Source organism: Callospermophilus lateralis, chromosome 15 (genome assembly GCF_048772815.1).
Source record: "Callospermophilus lateralis isolate mCalLat2 chromosome 15, mCalLat2.hap1, whole genome shotgun sequence".
NCBI lineage: Eukaryota > Metazoa > Chordata > Mammalia > Rodentia > Sciuridae > Callospermophilus > Callospermophilus lateralis.
Genome location: NC_135319.1, coordinates 35286893 through 35306776, shown reverse-complemented (window position 1 = coordinate 35306776; position 19884 = coordinate 35286893). Strand labels below are relative to the sequence as shown.

At 40.6% G+C, this 19884-nt stretch overlaps 1 protein-coding gene across 1 annotated transcript in view; it reads right to left on the bottom strand.

Annotated features, from left to right (window-relative positions):
* Window positions 1–14824, bottom strand: part of Arid5b (AT-rich interaction domain 5B) — a 175883-nt gene extending 161059 nt beyond the window's left edge. Inside the window, exons 1-2 of the mRNA XM_076834529.1 lie at window positions 14804–14824; window positions 14099–14353 (exon numbers count right to left, since the gene is read on the bottom strand). Of these exons, the coding sequence (XP_076690644.1) occupies window positions 14099–14353; window positions 14804–14824 (276 nt within the window). The remainder of the gene's footprint in view (window positions 1–14098; window positions 14354–14803) is intronic.
* Window positions 14825–19884: the final 5060 nt, after the last annotated feature.

The following is a 19884-nucleotide window of genomic DNA, read 5'->3' as shown; positions in this document are numbered from 1 at the left end:
ATGGCTGATGGAAGACATGCCCCATAATGCTCCTTTAACACCTAAAAGGAGCAGAAAAGAATGGATTCGAGTAAGTTCCCTCCACTGTCACTGGAAAACCCCAAACATAAAAACTTTAAACCTCACTCAAGAAAAGTTTCTGGGGATAGATGAAGAACCAGGAAGCTTAACACTATTTAAAATGATCGATTTTTTTTTAGTTATTATTTTCCAAATAATAGTCCAATGACTCAGCCAATAAATTACTTATTAGAGACTATTAACATGTGGTCTAGCATCATGATAGACTTCAAAAGTTAGGATTTGGTCTTTGACCAAGAAGAGCAAAGTGGATAACTAGCGTCTGCCAGAGGCCTGGGATAAGCCAGGTCATGATTTGGTTCCCAACAGCTGTATATATCTCATTCAATATTTTTGGTCTAGCAACCTTAACCCATTTCACAAATAAGAAACTAAGAAGCCAGAGAAACAAAACAGGTTAGCCAAAACGACACACAGCTACTAACTGGCAGAGTAAATATTCACACTTTGTTCTACCAGGCTTCAAGACAAAGGGTTTATAACCAGAATGAGAAAACCCAGATGTGAAATTATTAATCAGCACTGTCTTCATATTCAAGTCCAAATGACAGGAGCTCTGGCCTTAGTCTACCTTCTTTCCCACTAAACCCATGCTCTCTGACCAAACTCAGCCTATTTCTACCCTTTTCTTTTATGTCCCTATAGGACCAACAGGTTGCTTCTGCTTTAATTACAGAAAATGGGCCAAATGTGAGACAGGTTTCAAAACTTGTAACAGTTCAGAGCTTTGCTCTGGAGATTGCAAGGTGGCAGGATGTGGGCCCTATATGGACTGAAGACACGTTTTGCTTGCCCCACAGAGAGTGTTTTAAAAATCAGACTGAATGGCCAACTCAAGTTACACAAAAATCTAAATTTATGGCTTTTCTTGTAAAATGGAGAGATGTAACAATGTTGGAGCACATCCCCGCATGCAGTGATAGGCAGGGCCTGAAGGACAACATTTTAGAGACATGCTTCACATAAGGCATGCAGTCCCCAATGCCCCCCCGACTCCACATCACATCCCAGATCTTCTCCCTACTCATTTTGCCTTCCAGGCCTAGTGGGCATCTTCATCTTCCACAGCTTCTTTTCCCCTGGAGTCCTTGGAAGGCCTCCCAGAGGAAGTGGCTTCTGAATGGGCCCTTGAAAGGCAGACACTGCTGTGGTGTAGCTTCACCTCATGGAGCAATTCCTCAGGTAATCTGACCACCCGCTTTCTGATACTACCTGTTTCCTCCACTTGTATACAGGACAGCACAAGCCTTCTGCCATCTCCCTCATCTGTACAGCTTGGGTTACCACTCAGTGTCTATCATTTACCTGATGAATAAAGTTGGAAACCTGAACAAGTTAGTCAACTGCTGAGATTACCCTTCTGCAACATGGAGATGACCCTTGAACCTACCTCATAGTATTATTGTTGTGAGGAGTAAATAAAAGGTCATAAATAAAGTTGCTAACACCTAGTTTTACTACTAACTTTAATAAGATTATTTTAGACCAGGAGTCAGCAAACATTGTCTGTAAAGGGCCAGATATTATAGTCTCTATGCATCAGCCAGTCTCTGCACAACTACTCTGCCACTATTGTATGAAAGCTGCAAGAGACTTTTGTCAACAATTGGGTGTGGCTGGGTGCCAATAAAACTTTATTTAAAAAAACAAGTAGCAGCTCAGATTTGGTCTATGGGTCTATGGGTCTCCCTTATTTTCTACCATATCCACAGGAAAAATAATATAAATTAGCTCTGAAGATGTTACAAAGGGGTCTAAATGATATCTGCAAAAATTGGTGTCTCCAGTGGGCCTTGGTGGGTATTTCTAAAGTGGTGACTGGATTCACAAGGCCAGGTGCAGCCCAGAAATCATCCTGCAGGGGGGATGCTCCCTCCACCATGTCTTGCCTAGAAATCTCTCCCCCATTTTCACCTCTGTAGACCTCAACTCAAATGGGATTTCTTCCAAAATGCCTCCTCAGACCTTCCTGACATGGTCAGGCACAACTGTCACAGGTTCCTGAATGTTTCTTCATCATTCTCATCACACCACAAAATCACTCCTTGGTTGATGATACTTTGATTAACCATATATATGCTCCCCATGACTGTAACGTCCATGAGGACAGCTTCCCACCTCTGTCACTTCAGGACCCAGCGCTAGGCTGGTCACAAAATGTTCTCCAAGGTACTGAGACAGACTTCTCTTCTGAGAAATATGTAGAGTCTAAGGAGCCCTTTAATTTGTATAACACAAATGCATGGTACTACTCATGACTTGTCTGTATTATCAGTCAACTGCCAAACTGACAGCAAGTTCCTAGAGGAATAGGTCAGTATAGAATAAAAGTCCCAAAGTCCAGAATTCTCAATATATTCTGAAGTTATAGGGAGTTACAGAGAATCAGGGAGAACCCAGGTTTCAAATCTGGCTCTGAGTCTTTCCTATGCGTGACCTTAGGCTAGTAACTTCACTTCTCTTGGGCTGAGTCCCATCATCTGTAAGTATGGAATGTCAAAATGCTACCAACCTTACAGGGAAATCTGTGAGAATTAAATGAGCTATTTTATTTAAGTTTAATTTATATATTAATACACATGCAATGCCTGACACATAATAATTAGCTAATAAATGGAACATGTTATGACTTGGACTTCACTGAAAACACTGAGTGAAACTTTCACAGGTGGTTTTGGAATAGAGAAAGCTGGGCCATCTTCTCTGGCTTGTGAGTACACAGAGAACAGAAAGGGAAGTATTCTAGAAGAAGAAAACCTGAGTATGGGTCTAAGAGTTAGATGTACAGAGACAGATTTCCCTTCATTTTGGAAAAACCAGTCAAGTTGCTTCTCTTACAATAGGAGAGTAAATAAGCCCTATGATAATAGGACATCTTCACATATTAGCAAATTTGTTCACCAATACAACCCCAGCACAGAGAACTGACACCCAAACATTTCTGAATTAATGAAATCACCCACGAGTATCAGATGTTGGCAGGGATACCAATTCCATCTATCACTAAGATTCCTACCTTCTAGCAAAAATTTTTGTAAGCCAAAATCAATATCCCTTTCAGAGGGACCCCTGGCTTTGAGAGATGATGGAAATAAAAGTGAGGTCCAGCTTGGAATCTGAATATCAAACCCAATTTCTGTTTTATCACTGGCCCTCTGCTAACTAAGTATCTCGTCCTTCCAATAAAGTCTATACTCTCCATTAGTGATTTTATAAAACATGATGTCCTCATGGGACAACTTCCAATGGGGTAAGACAGAGTGCAGGACTGACCTGCCCCCAATACCATTATGGGAACCGCTTGTTTACTTCCTCAGAGCATCACTGCAAGACAGCAGCCCTTCCCCAAACCAGCAGACAAGACTGCCATTCTGGAAGGCACTGGGTTCTAGCTCTACTTGTCACTTACTAGTTCTGAGTCTGTGCCTAGGATTTTTATGAGCCTTGGATTATTCAACTATTAGAGAAAGGGAGCTGGACTCATTGTCTTCAATTTTGTACATCCTGTGACTCTGTTAAAATGTCCATGGCAAATTATTTATTCTTAAATAAAGAACCGGCACTTCTTCTTGATCATCTTTTTTTTTTTAAAAGAGAGAGTGAAAGAGGGAGAGAGAGAGAAAAAGAATTTTAATATTTATTTTTTAGTTATCGGCAGACACAACATCTTTGTTTGTATGTGGTGCTGAGGATCGAACCCGGGCCGCATGCATGCCAGGTGAGCGCGCTACCACTTGAGCCACATCCCCAGCCCCCTTCTTGATCATCTTTATCAACAATACTTAGGGACTTTGGGCTAGTCACAACCCAAAACACAAATGTCTACCAAGGGCAGAGGAAGAGGGACCATCTTTACCACTGGATAAGCCAACATTCTGGGCAGGACAGAAACACTATAGGCAACTTCTCTTCATGACCTTCATTGGACTGACCTTTGTTTCTTATTAGCAGCCTTTTTTTCCCCCACAATACAAATTCCTAATTTCAACTTTGCCAATATTGCCAAAGTTGGGTAGACATACAAGGTGGAAAAACAAAACTAAACCTTTGCCTATCATTTAAAAAAAACTTGGAGATAAGGCAATGAGTAAGAATGTCTCATTATTTGATATAATATGTAGCTAATTTGCTTTATTTCCAAGGGTACTCTGAGCTGAATTCCCACTGCATAATAGCAAGCAAAGACTGTTCTGTCAAAACTGCTTCCATCTAATATTCCAGAGGGAGCTTAGGTCAAGTCACTATATGGTAACTTGAACTATTATCTCTGAGGCAAGCAAGAGCTCCCTACAAGGAGTAAAGAAGCAACACACACAGAGACACACACCTATGTGTGTGTGTATATGTGTGTGTGTGTGTATGTGTACACACCCAAACTTAATTTTTAATTTTTATTGCTTTTCAGCTTTGAGGTAAAATAGACAGAAATTATATATATTTTAATTGTACAGTATGATGAATTGCTATTATGCATACACTGTGAAATGCTTACCACAATCAAATTAACTAACATCCATCATCTTTCAGTTACCTTTTTTGGAGTGGTGAGAACACTTAAGATCTACTCTTTTAACGATTTTGAAATACACAAAATACAGTATTATAACTATAGTCACATAAAATTCCCAGTCTGAAAGTTTGCACCCTTTGACTAACATCTCCTATTTCCCCCACTCTATACAAACATATTTTTTTAAACATACTTCTCCCTTAAAAAGAATAGACAGAATTAGTAAGTTTAAATTATCTGCACTGAGTTCTTTGTCTCCAGTTATACTGTGTTCTTTTGTGCTGGTGAAACAACATGTACTTTAATTAGCAAATATCTGTAAATAATTTACTTGCTTTTCAAATATAACAGAACAATGGGGTCAGTTTTCATACATTTACCAAGCATGTATCCTGGATCTTAAGCCAGACTCTCCCATTGTTCAATAACTATATCAAGCTGTCACATTCTTGCTGCCCTTCTTGGTGGAGGTTGGGGGGTATGGGCCTGGAAACCCAAGTTCCAGTGACAACATCCGTTTTGTGAGACCCCCAAGGCAAGTACACAGGACTGTGCAGCCCAAGCTGAACAAACTCTCATAATCTCTAACCCTGGAACCTTCTTTAAGGAATAAGGAAGTGTGTCAAGGGTGAAGGCAGTGGAGAAATGGCTGCTAGACACAGGCACTCTTCTGACCCCTTGCTCCCCAACCCTGACACCTCAACGGCACAAGCCAAAAAACATAAGATGCAATGTCTGAGGGCAATGAATCACAGAACCTCATCTAGGCTCTGCAGGGTTAAAACTGGGCGCGCGCATGCAGTGCAAAGAAAGATGTTAAATCAAATGAGAATGACTGCTCCAGGACTGGAGGCACTATTATTTTGAATAAGATTGAAAAGGCCAGAAAAAGCAATTCAAAAACATTTCAATTATGTATTTCCCAGAACTACATCTTTGAGCAACTAATGCAAATGTTACCACCACAATAAAACTTCTTCCCACATAAAAGCATATAAAACAGGTTGAACAGCATATACTTTATATATCATATGCATATTTTTGACTATTAATAAAAAATTCAAAATCTATGTATGCTTTACTCTCCTAAGCAATACAGTAATTATGATTAAGGGACAAGCAGCACAAAAAGAGCCAATTTATCTTACTCGTGCTCAGGAATACTATTGTGTAACTAAGCAACTAAAGACAAAATATGGTCTAATTAATTCACTCCTATGCTTATTTAAAAGACACAATTAGAACATTTTTATTTTCCAGCTTGCACAGTAGCTCAACATGCTTGAGGGTGTAGAAAGCAAAGCCTATTATTCTCAAAGACAAGAGTTTAATGTTTAGTGCCACTGATCAGGCCTGGAACTCAACTGTGGGGAGAAGGAGGTGTTTCATATCCCGGATGTTCAGGGCATCATGAAAAAGGAAGAGGGGGGATGTTTACGGGGTCCCTAGATGGACTAACAATATGTGGCCTCTACTGCCTGCTTTTCTTACTAGGGCACAAGGACGGAGATGGGACCATGAACTTGATGGTCATGTATACAAGGACACATGCCACTGTGTCTACACACAGCCATAAAGATCCTAGAGAAAATTCACATAATTAAACCACCCATCCTAGTCTGTGTGATAAATGTCAAATATCCATCTTTCATGCTGCTAACAGTGCATCTGATTTTAAAAGCAGAATTAATTTATGCAAGTATGTGCCGGAGACTGATGCCATTAGCATGATTCTAAAGCACCCTTTCAATAATCATCATCATCTGCAGGTTGCGAATGTGTTGTCAATACTGATGCTCACAGTCCAGGAAGTGAGTGACATTCTCTTGAGAGCCAAGGCCTGGGTTCTAATCTCCAGCAAGACAGTAAGGCTCACAAGGTGGCCAGAAAAACCATCTTCCTGCAAGGACACTTTCTCTTCAAGAAACTCGGGAATCCATGACCACAATTCTGAGAGGCAAATGAATCCTTAAGCCAACAATCCATAAATTTATTTTAAATTTCTTTAAAAGCCAAGCCAACAAGTGATCACTAGCTACAATATTATTCTGAGTAAAAGATGGCAAATATCCAACCATGCTGGCTATAAAAAATGACAAGTGAATGCATTTGATTTGAGCAATTATATTCTGGATATTGGTTAAAACTAGACTTTGATAAATGATCTTGAGTCATTTCTATCATATATCTCTAAGTGCCACTAGGAACAATGGTATGCTTTATTAATAATTAATAACAAAGTATTTACATGTGTGGACTCTGGTACTTCATAAAAATAACATATCCTCAGAATGTGCCTGACAGTCTAAATGTCAAGAGAGGTTTTAATTGCTTACAATTTTGAGTCTCTTAAATATATGGCCTAGTTAAGACCATCAACTTGAAAAACACACATTGGCTCCTGTGAACTGCTAACCAACCCTCAGGTGAGGGGCGATTCTTCTTTCTAGAAGTCTAGGTTTCACCCGTTGCCACCTCAAAGCCCTGAATATTAATGAGCCGATTGCAGAAGATTGGAAAAGTACCCAAAGAGATAAAGAGGCTTTAGCCCCAGCCTCATCATTCAGTCCTAAACATATGCCCATTTATTTGGTGAATGCTCCCCCACAAAAAAGAAAAAAATCACATTTTTTTTCACACCCTCTGGTATAAAATGATTATGTGGAGTTTTTAAAAGGGAAAGAAAAAGTTTAAGATGGGGTTGGGGAGCTGGTCCACATATGAGTGACTGACCTTGGCCCTCTGACGGAAAGAAATTTGGCCAAGCTTAAAGAAGGTAGACTGTGGGTAAAAAGGTATTTTAATATTATGACATTCAGTTATTTGGTACCTACTGAATAGCAATGAATACTGGGAGTGGAGTGGGACTGGGGCCTGACCCAGAGGTGAACAGAAAAAGGCAAAGGAAAAGAACTCGGATATAAAGCAGGATGTATTAAGCACATGAAAAGTGAAAACCAACCACTGGACCATAGGCTCTCTCAGAGCAATCCTTGCTCAGAGCAAGCATTATGGTCTATCATGGCCGTGCTATATCCCCAGGACCTACAGCAGGCTCTGGCACACAGTAGGTGCTCTATAAATGTGTGTCTAGTGAATGAGAATTCAGAGTTGAAGACAGTACTTCTAGTTTCCAGAAAGATCATGCAAATTTACAAATAGTGATCTTAATCTCAGTTTTAAGGGATACAGATGGAAAGCCTGGTGGCTTTTCCAGGACTGGTGTCTGGCTATAGGGCTTGTTTGTGAGCTCCTTTAGAACAGGGACCTTCTACTTCATCTCTATAGTCAAGTGTTCAGCACACAGTAGGTCTTTAATCAATATCTGAGGAATTAGGTAGATTTTCCCCCAGAAACATGCTGCCCATGAGCCTTCCTCTGACCTATGTCACATGTACTGAAAGCAACATTTACTCCTGTGTTACACTGCATCTATAGCATGTGCTGATCTTATCTATTTAAGACTGATAAACATCTTTAGAAAAGGCCCAAATCACCAATGGTTTTACCTCCATGTCTTCACCTGGCAGAGTGCTGAGCACATGATTAACGCTCAACAGGTAGTTTTCTTTTTTCAGAGAGTGTTTATTTTTTTCCTTTTTTTATTGGTGCATTATAATTACGATTATATATAATAGTGGGATTTGTTGTTATGCATTTGTACAATAACAGTATAATTTGATCAGTTTCATTGTGGGTAATGAAATATTGACTGGAGTTTGGATCTTAGTGATACAAAATATAGTTTAATATTTTACTCATTCTTAAATTTTTAACATGCTTGACTCAATGATGAGATGGAAGTTTGCATGTTTAAATGTTATTTTGATGAAATATTAATGTTAAATTATTTCTTATACTACTGGATTTGCTCCAAAACAAAGTGAGATATAGCTCAGTTGTAAAGCACAAACTTAACATATATAAGACCCTGGATTAAATCTAAAGCACAAAAGGGGTTGGGGGGGATGGGGAAGAGGGAAGGAGAAGAAGAAAGGAAAGAGGGGAAAAAAAAGAAATGACTACGTTATCAGGTACTTTCTTTCATATCAACCCTACAGGCCAGGGATCAGCAAACTTTTTCCATAAAGGACCAAGCCAGATAGTAAATATTTCCATTTTGTTGGCCATATGGTAACCATCAAAGCTACTCAATTCTGCTGTTGTAGCCGAAGAGCTATAAACAATACATAAACAAATGAGTGTGGCTACATTCCAATAAAACTTTATTTACAAAAACAGGCAGTGGGCCAGATTTAGTCTTTAGACCTTAGTTGGCTGACCCTCAGTACAGTCCAGTAAATTCTCTCCATCTAATTCTTTAGTTCTAATCTCAGTTGTACAAGACCTGCCAGGTAGAGAGTAAAGATGTTCCTTCTCAAAATTTAAATGATTACCACAAATAAATAATAATGATTATATCTACAACTATCACTTGTTGAGCTCTCATAGGAACTATGCTAGATTCCAGGCCCTTTTCATTATTATCTCTAATTCTCCAAAGCAAAGTAGAGATCATTAAGTACATTGTACAGATAAAGAAACTGAGGCTCAGAAAAGTTAAAAGCATTGTCCAAGGCCAGTGACATCAGGAGTATCAGAAATCTCTAAAAAAAAAAAAAAAAAAAATTTATACATATAGACCAAAGCTTAGGGACTATCCAAAAAGATCAAGACCAAGCCATCACTTTCTGGATTCCAAAATGTGTCTGCCTAACCCCATACATGATCAAATTATGCAATCTTTAAAAAAAAATCTTGCCAATCCAGTTGACAGCATACTTCAATAGCAAAATGTAAATCCTTAAGAAACCTTTTATTTTGAGGACACAACTAAATGCAATAAAAAGATGAAAATCTGAGCTGAAGGGACCTGGATGGCTACATGTTCTAGCAAACTAACCCAGGTACCAACCTCTCATACAGAAAAGATTTCTTCAGTAAGATCCACTTTAGTGGTCTCAAACTTCCATGAGAACAAAAATACTAATATTAATGGTAATGATAGCAGTCAATCATTATCAAAGTATCTACCATGGGTCAACTTTAATTGTACACACTTCACATGTATTAATTCATTTAATCCTTTAAATATTCCTAAGAAATAAGTACTGTATTTCCATTTTACAGATGAAAAAACTAAGGCACAGAGAGTTCAGAACTTGCCCAAGATAATACAGCTAAGAGGAGCTGTTTAACATGTTTAAAAGTTTGAATAGGAACCTAACTTCAAATATTCTAATTGAATTAATTGCAATAGGGGCCCCAGAATATGTACTTTTGACATTTTTTAACTGGATGATGAGTCTAATGACAGCTAAATACTGTTACAAATCCTGAATGCATGTTGGAATTCAAAACACCCAGGTCTGCTTGATCTTAACTGTTTGACATAGAGACTTCAGGCATCCATATTCACTGTTGCAAGTGATTAGCAGACCTGCATGCAAAACCCATGTCTTAGATGGTCAGGCTCAAATCCAAGCCTGCACATCACCTATTTTAAGAGGGTACATTGCCAATAGATTAAGCACTTGGCAATTTGAAAATGAATGTAATCAGAAGTTACCCAGTAACAGAACCAATTACCCGCCTACTTTGCCATTTTCCTCCTCTGAAGAGCTACTGGCTGAATGTGGCAATTGTGGGTAATTACTAAAGACACTTAACTCCTTGCACATGGCCCTGCTATTCACTTTCATGGTAATTTAAGACAGTATCATGATTAGGTCCAAGGACCTCCACAGACTCAAGTTATTATGCTTTGCTATTGTTTTTAAAGGCAAGAATATCTAGAACAAAGGCCACTATAATTAGAACTCCCTTCTATTTATGTAAGCACTTTTCAATATGTAAAGTATTTCTACCCATATAATACCTCTTGGTCCTCACAATAATCCACAGTCATCCTTACTATATGTTCCCATTTTGTAGCTGAAAAATAAAGGCTCAAAGTACTTATGATTATTCAAGGTCAAACAAATAGTAAGTTGCAGAATCAAAGTGTTTCTTTTTGGAACACTTCCCCCCCCCCCCAGACCAGTTGCTAGCAATGGAAATGTATCAAGGCAGCAGTGTATATAAGCATACAGATCATCACTATCATTATTAAAACAAATAACCAATTATTAATGCTTATAATAATTATTAAAATATAACTGTTCCTGTTATAAAATGCTGGCTAGAATTTGCTAAACATTATAGAATAAGAATGGTTTTACTATCTAAATATCTGGCGACCTCTGGCAAAGTTAATTGAGTTGTCATAGTTCTAAAAGGTACAAGGAACTGCACACATAGGTTTCATTGGGGTAAAGCAACCATAAAGTTGGGCTCGAGACTAGCAACCTTTGACAAACCATATAATCTTTCCAAGTTTAAGCCCCCATCTATAAAATGGGTATACAAAGTCCTGTCTTCCTCAGCCTCATACAATGATTGCAAGGATCAATGAGAAAATATTCCAAAAAAAGCCCTCTGCAAATCATAGCAAATCACACAGGGACGCTATTTCTAAACTTGCACAATGATCATTTTCCTGCTTTTAGAACTGACGTCTTTACATTTCAAGAAATCACATAAAGGCAGAATGATTCTCTTAAACCAAAAAAGCATGCTGAGTTCTGGACGTCCTTTTGAGATGGATGCTGATGTCAGCTCAATCAAGAAATTATTAACCTCCATTTGGTTACTTAAAATAAACTGTACTAGCTGATTAAATGTGCTGAACATTTTCTCCAAGTAAGAGTGCCTATCACCAAGAAACCTTTTTCTTTTAGTTACAGGCTGCAAATGGCAAATGCATCATTCAAAACTATTTAAAATCAATAATAAAAATCACTTCAATGTATATAAACAAGTAAATGGAGTAAGTGAAAACAAAGCAAATTTCTTAATGAGAGGGCCCTGTTGCCCCCTCTAGGTGCCAGCAGTAAATGCTGGTTTCTTTGACTCTCCTCCAGAGGAGACTGCTGCTGCTATTCTCCTAATGAATGACTAACTTAGGCCAGGGGGGAAATGACATCACCAGGGTGGAAAACCAATCTGCATTGGGAAACTTTCTACCTGCTTTACATTTGTCATAATTATTTTGCACAATGCAGTCGGCATTTGCATAATTTTGAGGCGTGTCATTATCTCAATTGAAAATTGTTTTAATATGGCTGAATAATTCACAATGACATCAGCCAAAGTCCTAATGAAATATACAAGTATAATCATACAGCTAATTACCAGCCGTGTTAGCATTAAAAAAACAAATCATGCATAATATTAGAGGATGTATATGCAGCTGAGAATTATAAATAGAGCCATCTCCCTCCACAAACCCCCTAGAGTTTACTTTTAAATGGTAAGATTAATTTTCTCAGGTATGGCTCATATAACAGAGACGAAATGCACAGATCATTACAATGGTTCGCTTTCAATTCCCCATAATAAACAATTAAAAATAAATCGTGTATTTAAAAATATATCTATTCACCGACAAGAGTTCCAGCAGATGCACTCTGGCTTTTATTCTTAAATCAGAATTCGTATCTAATTATACCAACAGAAATTTAAAATGTACCAAGTGGGGTCAATTTGGGGTCTTTAAAAATATTCTAATTTCACGCCCCCCTCCCCCAAAAAAGAGTGCCCACAAAATATCCCATAAAACACTGAATAATTTCCTCCTGGGTTTAGTCAGAAGTCTATTAGGCACCAGCTCTTTTCTGGATATTTAATCCTTCCCTTTTCCAGATCACAGGCCATGTTGAAGTAATAAATTTGAAAAGCAAATAATAAGAAATCAGGAGGGGGAGGGGGAGGAAGACAGCTGCGCAGCAAAGTTGGGTCGGGGGAGGGGCCGAGCGAGACCTTGGGAGGGGGAAAGAGCTCAACCTGTTGGTAGGTTGCAGGATTTTTCACAGTATTTCCAAACAACACCTTTGTAAAATTGCAGGCGGACGTAGGGAAATATGAACGTTAAAACCCAAAGCTGCGGGGGGAGGGCGGGGGAGGAGTGTATGCGGGGGAGGAGGGAGGGGCTTACTTCGGAAAAGCAGATTTGAGTGCAAACGTTTTGACTAACTCAAGTAATTAACCGACATAGACCACTGTTGGGTAATTCGATCCTGAGGAGAGGGTGTGAGCTGGCGACGCCAAAAGTACAATCAACTCTATCAGATCAAGAAATTCTGGAAGGATTGGCATCTTGGAGACCCGGGATGAGTTAAACGGGGCATCATTCATTTAACAAAAAGATCCTTAGACCTACCTCGAAAGCTCCACAGCCTGGCACAGAGCTAGCTGCCCTCAAAAGTCTCAGTTTGATTGCCCTCCTCTCGCTTTGGCAACACAAAGCCTTGCCAAGTGGCCGGGCGCCCTCCCTCCCCGCCGCGCCGTGGGCACAGACTCCCCAAAATAGTTCCCCGGTAGGTACTACGGCGCTAAGGTCGGCCAGCTGACTAGGGGAGTCCGCAGAACTGCGCTCACACATAAATGACAGAGCCGAAGGGAGGCGGCCGCCCCGGCGCCCGGTGACTGCGGGCTCACCTCCGGCGTCCTCCCGGGAGCGCGGCGAGCGCCCCCGCGGCCGCCCAGAAACGTGCCGGGAAGGCTCGGTCCCTCCCTGGGAGCGCTGTCTGGGCACGGAGGGCGCTGGACCCGCAGGGCCAGTGGGCGAGTTCACACCCCTCTGCCCTCCCTCCTGTCCCCCGCCCGGTTCCACACACCCCCAAAGATCGCGCTGGAAGACGTCCACTTTGCGTGGAGTAATTGAAAACTAGAACATCAAATGGCTTGTCGGGGCGGGGGGGCGGCGGGGGGAGTGGGCGAGAGATAGTTGTTAATGCTTAACGTGTTTGTGCCGGTTACACGACCGCTTTGAAATCCGCCCGGGCAGATCTGCAAGTTATTTGAATGTATTATTCCAGTACCTGTCATTTATCACTTTATTCAACACGTCTTTGCCAACTCAATAGCTTTTGATCTCATTCTGCCTCCATTTCGTAATTTCCGCCCTCTTAAACATATCAAATACTTACTTAAAAAAAAAAAAAAAACGTGAACAATATCGAAACCCACCGAAAGAAATCCACCCAGCCCCGACCAAGCTAGACACGAAGGTAAATTTTCAAAAGGCAAAAAATATAAAAAGCATGTGATGTTCAAGCGGCAGTTAGCAGAAGAGCGATCTCTCTCTCTCTCTCTCTCTCTCTCTCTCTCTCTCTCTCTCTCACACACACACACACACACACACACATCCTTGAACAAAACCCTTCTCGAACAAGTTATTTGATCTTGACTAAAATCAGCAGTTGGATCCTCTTTGTAAAGCTGACAGTCAAACTCTGACAATGGCAAAATACTCGAGCCCCAGCTAGTGGCGCTACCCCTTTAAAAAAGGAGTGGATCCTGCTCGCCTGCAGAAGTGAATACAGTATTTTCAAGCTTGCCCTGTAATAAGCATTACTAGGGGAAAAAATAATAAAGAAAGAAGAGAGGGAGAGATAGGTTTACCACCTCGCCGTGGTCGCTATTTCTGCCCTGGGGTGTGTCTTCGGGGAGGAAATAAAGTTTAGAGCTGGATAAAAGTTGCCGGCTGGTCCTTTCTTCCCACAACAGCTGGAGCTCCGCTATGCAAATCGGATCCTTTGGCGTACATCTTACAAAGAAAAAGTCGCCAAGGGACAAAATTCTTGGTTTGCCTTCAAGGTGGAATTGAAAAGCCTTGTAGAAAATGTAAGGTCCGTGCAAACCACACGGTGAGCCGACCCACTGCAGGGGGGAAAAAAAGCACCAAATAAATAATGTAGCCATCAGAACACAAACATCTATTCCCAGACACATTTACACACAGACATCCCCACTCTTAATACAGACGAGCCCACAGATATAACGCTGGGTGGAAAAAAAAATCATAGAGCCCACAAATTTTCTGCCTCCCTTAAGAAAAAAAAAAAAAAAAAAAAACCCTCCGCCACCCCCCTCCCGCCCGCCACCCCTTCCCACCTCCCCATCAGAGGCGGTAAAATCACATTATGTATGTATGATCAGTGCAGGGATTTTTTTTTTTAAACAATAAAAATGATTTGGGGGGATGCAGAGGGTAAAAGTTTGGTGAAAAGTTTGTGGGGGGTGTGGGTGGGTGCAGAGGTGTGGGTGAGCTGGAGGGCTGGGGGGTGCCGGGGGGTACCGGGATCGGAGGAGCGGAGGAGAGCGAAATACCTGGAGTGAGTTGGGCTCCATCTCGACGTTCTGAATTGATTGAACTCAACATTCTCTCCAAACTTGTTGGCGTGAATGGATTGCATCAGGTCCTGGCAGGGAAAAACATTCTCTGCCTTCAGCCGGCGTAATGTCTCAATATAAAATTGAGCTCTTGCCTCCCCTTGAGCACCAAAATAATTTAAAATATGTCCTAATATTTCTCTGACGACTCAATTTTCAGCTCCTGTCAAAACTATGTGGGTTTCCTTCCAAATATGGGTTGATCAAATTCATAATCGGGAGAAAGGCTCTGTCCGATCTCGGCGGGAAGAGAAGTGATCAAGGCAAAAAACCAGATGGGAAGATTTGTAAAAATAAAATCCACGCTTAAACTGTGTGAAGACGAGATCTTTCTCTTTCTGACCGTCACTGTCTAAGTGAATCGTCTGATGAAATTTTTGGAGGAGGTCAGGGCTCGAGAGCTCTGCTGTGTATCTGACAGGACCTGCTTGTATATGTCTAATATAAAGAACATTTCCTGCAGAGATTCCGGGGCGCTGCTCCTCTTTCTAATGCTCCTTAGCAGATTTGCTGTTATTAGACATGTAGATTTGTTTGATAGTTAAATTACGCTTCCTCACTGCCATGTTTTCGAGAACTAATCTGTTAAATTATCTTTTGATGCCTATTTACATGGAAGGGAAAAGTGGGTTATCGATTATATAAACATATAAATATTAATGCATTTGTTCGCTTCGCAAAAAAAAATACTCAGCCAAAAAAAAAAAAAAAAACAGAAGAAGAACAGAAAGACAAGTGAGCAGTGCACACATATCTCGGGATTTTGCAAACAATATTGAACGGACAGCAACTGCATTTAGGGACTGGAACAATAAACGATGCATGATAAATCAATAAATGCAAGCAGTGAGTCTGCTCGGAATATGAATTCAGGCTCCCGGTTCTGCGTGTGCATTCTTTAATTTTGAAGTATATACACTAGTACGTGTTTACAATGCTGATGGACGCCAAGGGCGCTCTCAAATGATAATGTGTTTATATAACCCAGCGCTACAGGAATAATATACCGACTCCTACCCCACCCCCATCCCCTCCCCCGCCAAAAAAGGGAGGGGAGCTTCCTCAATAATAGTTTGAAACTGAAAAAATCCATTTGCAAACTAGTTAAATACAACCAGAAATTAAGCTGTTGAAAACCGGGGGCACGAACCGTAAGACAATAAAGGCTTTAAATGTGTATATTTATTGTTCTGGAGCCCTGGAGCATTGCGAGGTTTGCATGCACGGCTATTATGCAAACACAGAGAAACTTAAGAGCGACAGAACAAGGAACAGGCAGAGACTGCAAAGCCCTCGCTCGCTCCGACCCAGCTGCCGGTCCTCCGCCAGGCTAGATTGCATTTTCGCAGTGTTGATGTAAAATGGTGTACTCGCTTCCCCCACGTTCCCCCACGTTCCCCCACCCCTTCTCCGCTCTCCTCCCACTCTTCCAGCACCACCCCCCCTCCGCGATTTTATTATATTGGCACCAATCTTCCCAAAGTGGGTCTGGCATGCTAAAAAAGTAAACATGTACTATATGGGGAATAAGGTCTGTATAGTATGACAGTTGAAACTTGATCTGTGATAAAATTACAGGATGTTGAAATTACTAGTAAGCTATTTTTAACGCTTTCGCAACGTTTCACCTCTAGTCACAGCATCTAGTTGAAACAGGATTACTTTAATGAAAATTATATTCACATGGCTGAAGTTAATATACCCAGTAGAGCACAAATGCCTCATATTCAGTGACTTGAGGTGGAAAGACCCTCTGTGTGTATTTTATGCCTTTTCATAATGTCTGCGTCCTCTGCAGTAAGAATTAGGGCACTTAACATTATCTAAACCACATTTTTGATTCAGAACATGGGGAAGTAATAAAAGGCAAGATCTATCTCGTTTCTATACACACAGAGATAAACGAAAGAAAATGGCAGATCCTCCAATTACAATAAGTAATAAAAGCCCATGCCAAAGAGCCAGTATTCTGAAAGCTGTTGAAAACTATTTTAATAATTTAAAGTAATATCACAACTCTGCACCATGGAGGACGACAATGTAACAATTCAGTCTCCCATCTTTTGCATTAGCCAAATTATGACTTGCACATCACTCTTTAATTATCTCCCTTTAAATTCCATCTGATCTTCCTATTTTATAAACATGGGTTACAAAGAGAAATTACAGCTCTCTAGCCCTCTCTCTCTCCCTCTTTAACTTTATGATGCATACTGCAGACATTTGATTAGAATAACCCATTTTGTTCATTTTTAACCTATGAGTGGACATGACTGAAAGGCATTTTACTTTTTTTTTTTTTAAATACATGACATATGCCTCAGGCTTCTGTTAATCTCTGTCCTGTTAGCATAAATATATACATCCAGTTCAAGAAATACTATATTAAAAAACTTGAGTTGCAGTATTTTGACAAGATCTTATTTGAGATCGACTCTGAGTCAGTTTCCTGTATGACCAATGCAGCAGCATTTATGCAGGAAACCTCAACAGAATGCCTGAGGGTATCCCTCGATTGTATATTAGATCTCTCTCTTAAAAAATACACAGCTCTTTACAGCATCTAAGCAACTTCTGCTGTCACTAGTGCTGTAAGTCTTTAAGTGTCTGTAACCAACTTGGTCTAATTAGAAACCCTGTTGCCATATCTCTTCAAGGTAGGCAGTGAACTAGCTGCATGCTGCCTAATCTCTCTGATAAGGTTTCTGAGATGTTAACAATTGCAGGGACCTGGGTCTGAATGTTTTTGAATATCTGCATTCTTGTAATCAGAAGAATGCTAAATTTCAAAACTGAATCACAGGGTTTTCTTTCCCCTGTTTTTTACAGCACTATGAGCACTCCCATGAACATAAAAAATCTAATAAATCAAACCTGGTTCCAATACTGTGAATGGTTTTTAAAATTACAGATCACAATAGTGGTAACCCTCCCCCCTCCCCCCAAAAAATGCCTCCTCTATTTTACCTCTTCTTTAATTCGATGCTTGATAGGCACCTGTAAATTATCTGTGTAGCAAATATCCATACAAAGAAAGTTTCAATTAAGATAAGGAGATTGTATTGAAACAGTTCTTTGAAGTAATGTAGTTAATAGCCTGTTTGATTTCTGCTTGTGAGAGAGTAATAACGTGGATTCAAGGCTCCATCAATCACAGAGCAGATGTAAGACTTGAGACACCGACACCCAGGGGAATAGAGGCAAACTCCTGCAGTGCAGGGTCCCTGGGCTAATGTAAAGTAAATACTCATAAACAGATTGAATGTTGTAAGAAGACAATCCATTCAGGACAGTTATAATCATGAAAGCAACTGCTTTATTTATCTATAAAAAAAGCTTGTAGCTGGGACTTGCTGTGTATAAAAGAGGAGGTGGGGAGGGGAACAGTATATATTTTATATGACTCACTATTTCTGGGATCTTTCTTGTACTGAAACACAGGAGCCTATCCATAGCCACACATCTATATTCCTACTATCTTATTAGCCAGAAATTCAACTCTGTTTTAAGTTATCTGATATATTTAAAAGATAAAAAATTAAAAATCATTCTCAGCCCTCACGGGGGTGAGGGAGCAGGGACACATTATTCAGTGTCTGTGAATCGTTTCATAAAAGATCAGGAGGATTAAGTTAGTTCCAAAAACCAGCAGTGACATAATTAGGCAGCTTGGACTATAATAAACAGGATCATAAAAAAAAAAAAAAAGTACAGTTTGAAGAAAGAAGGCGACCATTTCGAAAATGCAAATCTCTCTTCGAACCCCTGGGCCTCCCCTCCCCCAAATTGCAAAAGACAACTGAAGCATTTTTGACCTTGGCTACAATAATACTTCATGTTTTAGCACTTTAGTCAGCATTTTATCTACTAATTGCTACACACTACCGCATGTGGCTCGAATCTGCCACTGCAGCTTTCTTTCATTGGTGAGCGAATTGCTTGATAAAGACTGGGAATTCAACCTGGCTGTTTCCTTTCTTGCTCCCCCTCCCCGCATCCTCCCCCCTTTTTTCTTTCCTCTTCCAGCTAGAAGCCGCTAATTTTTCCAGAAAACACCACGCGGATCAAAACAGGGACGTTGAATGGTTCCCTAATGTCCCTCCAACGAGCCACTTTTGGTGATCCCTAGGCAAAAGGGAGGGCAGGGTGGGGGCAGCGGGAATGAGTGGGAAGAAATAGGAGACATGGACTGTTGGGGGACCTTATGCTAGGTGATTCTGAACACTGGTCCCTTAGGAGGTTCGTAGCTGGTTCAAATCTGAGGGTCTCCGGGCTGCATACCTGGGAACCTTGGGTCTCTGGGTCACTTTCCCCTCTTCCTTGGTCAAGAAATGGGGTTCGAGGGGATAGCCCTAGATTGTGCAGATTGTTGCGTGGATTAAACAGCGAGCACTGTCTGAGGGTCAACCACCTGGTCCCATCCCCCTCTAAGCATGGCGCCATCGTAAGCAGTGGGGTGGGTGGCGATATTAATAAGGTGGCCTCCAGCAGAGCAGGCTCATCAAGTCTTAGAGCAACAAGTCTATTGGTTTGAAGGAGGATAAACCAGGTTATATGGGTCATTGCTTTCCAGGAGACATCTAGTGGTCAAAGGTTGAGCTACATCTTAAGTTTGGGGCTCAAATTTGTCCTCAAGCTCCAGGATTGTCTTGGGGGTGGGACTCTAACTCAGATCCTGACAGTAAAGGTTGGTAGCTTCACAAGGACAAGGATGGCGACAGACTTCTCTTGGACTTGAAGCCAGACCCAAAACTGTCACAGGGAACTTAAAGAAAGGGATCCCAGGGGAAGGGGTCATGTGTGGCCTTTTGTGGGTCCTGGAAGCCCCAACTTCCTCTGCCCACAGTACAGATGGAAACTTCCTATGTTACCTTGATTTTCCTCTTGGTCTGAGATTAATCAAGTATTCAGGGAAGTTGGATTAAATTTGCCCAAGTTATTTCCAGTTACAATAGTAATGCTGAGTCTGTTTGTTTTTTTTTTTCTAATTTATTTGTAAATTAAAGCCAAGTCCCACT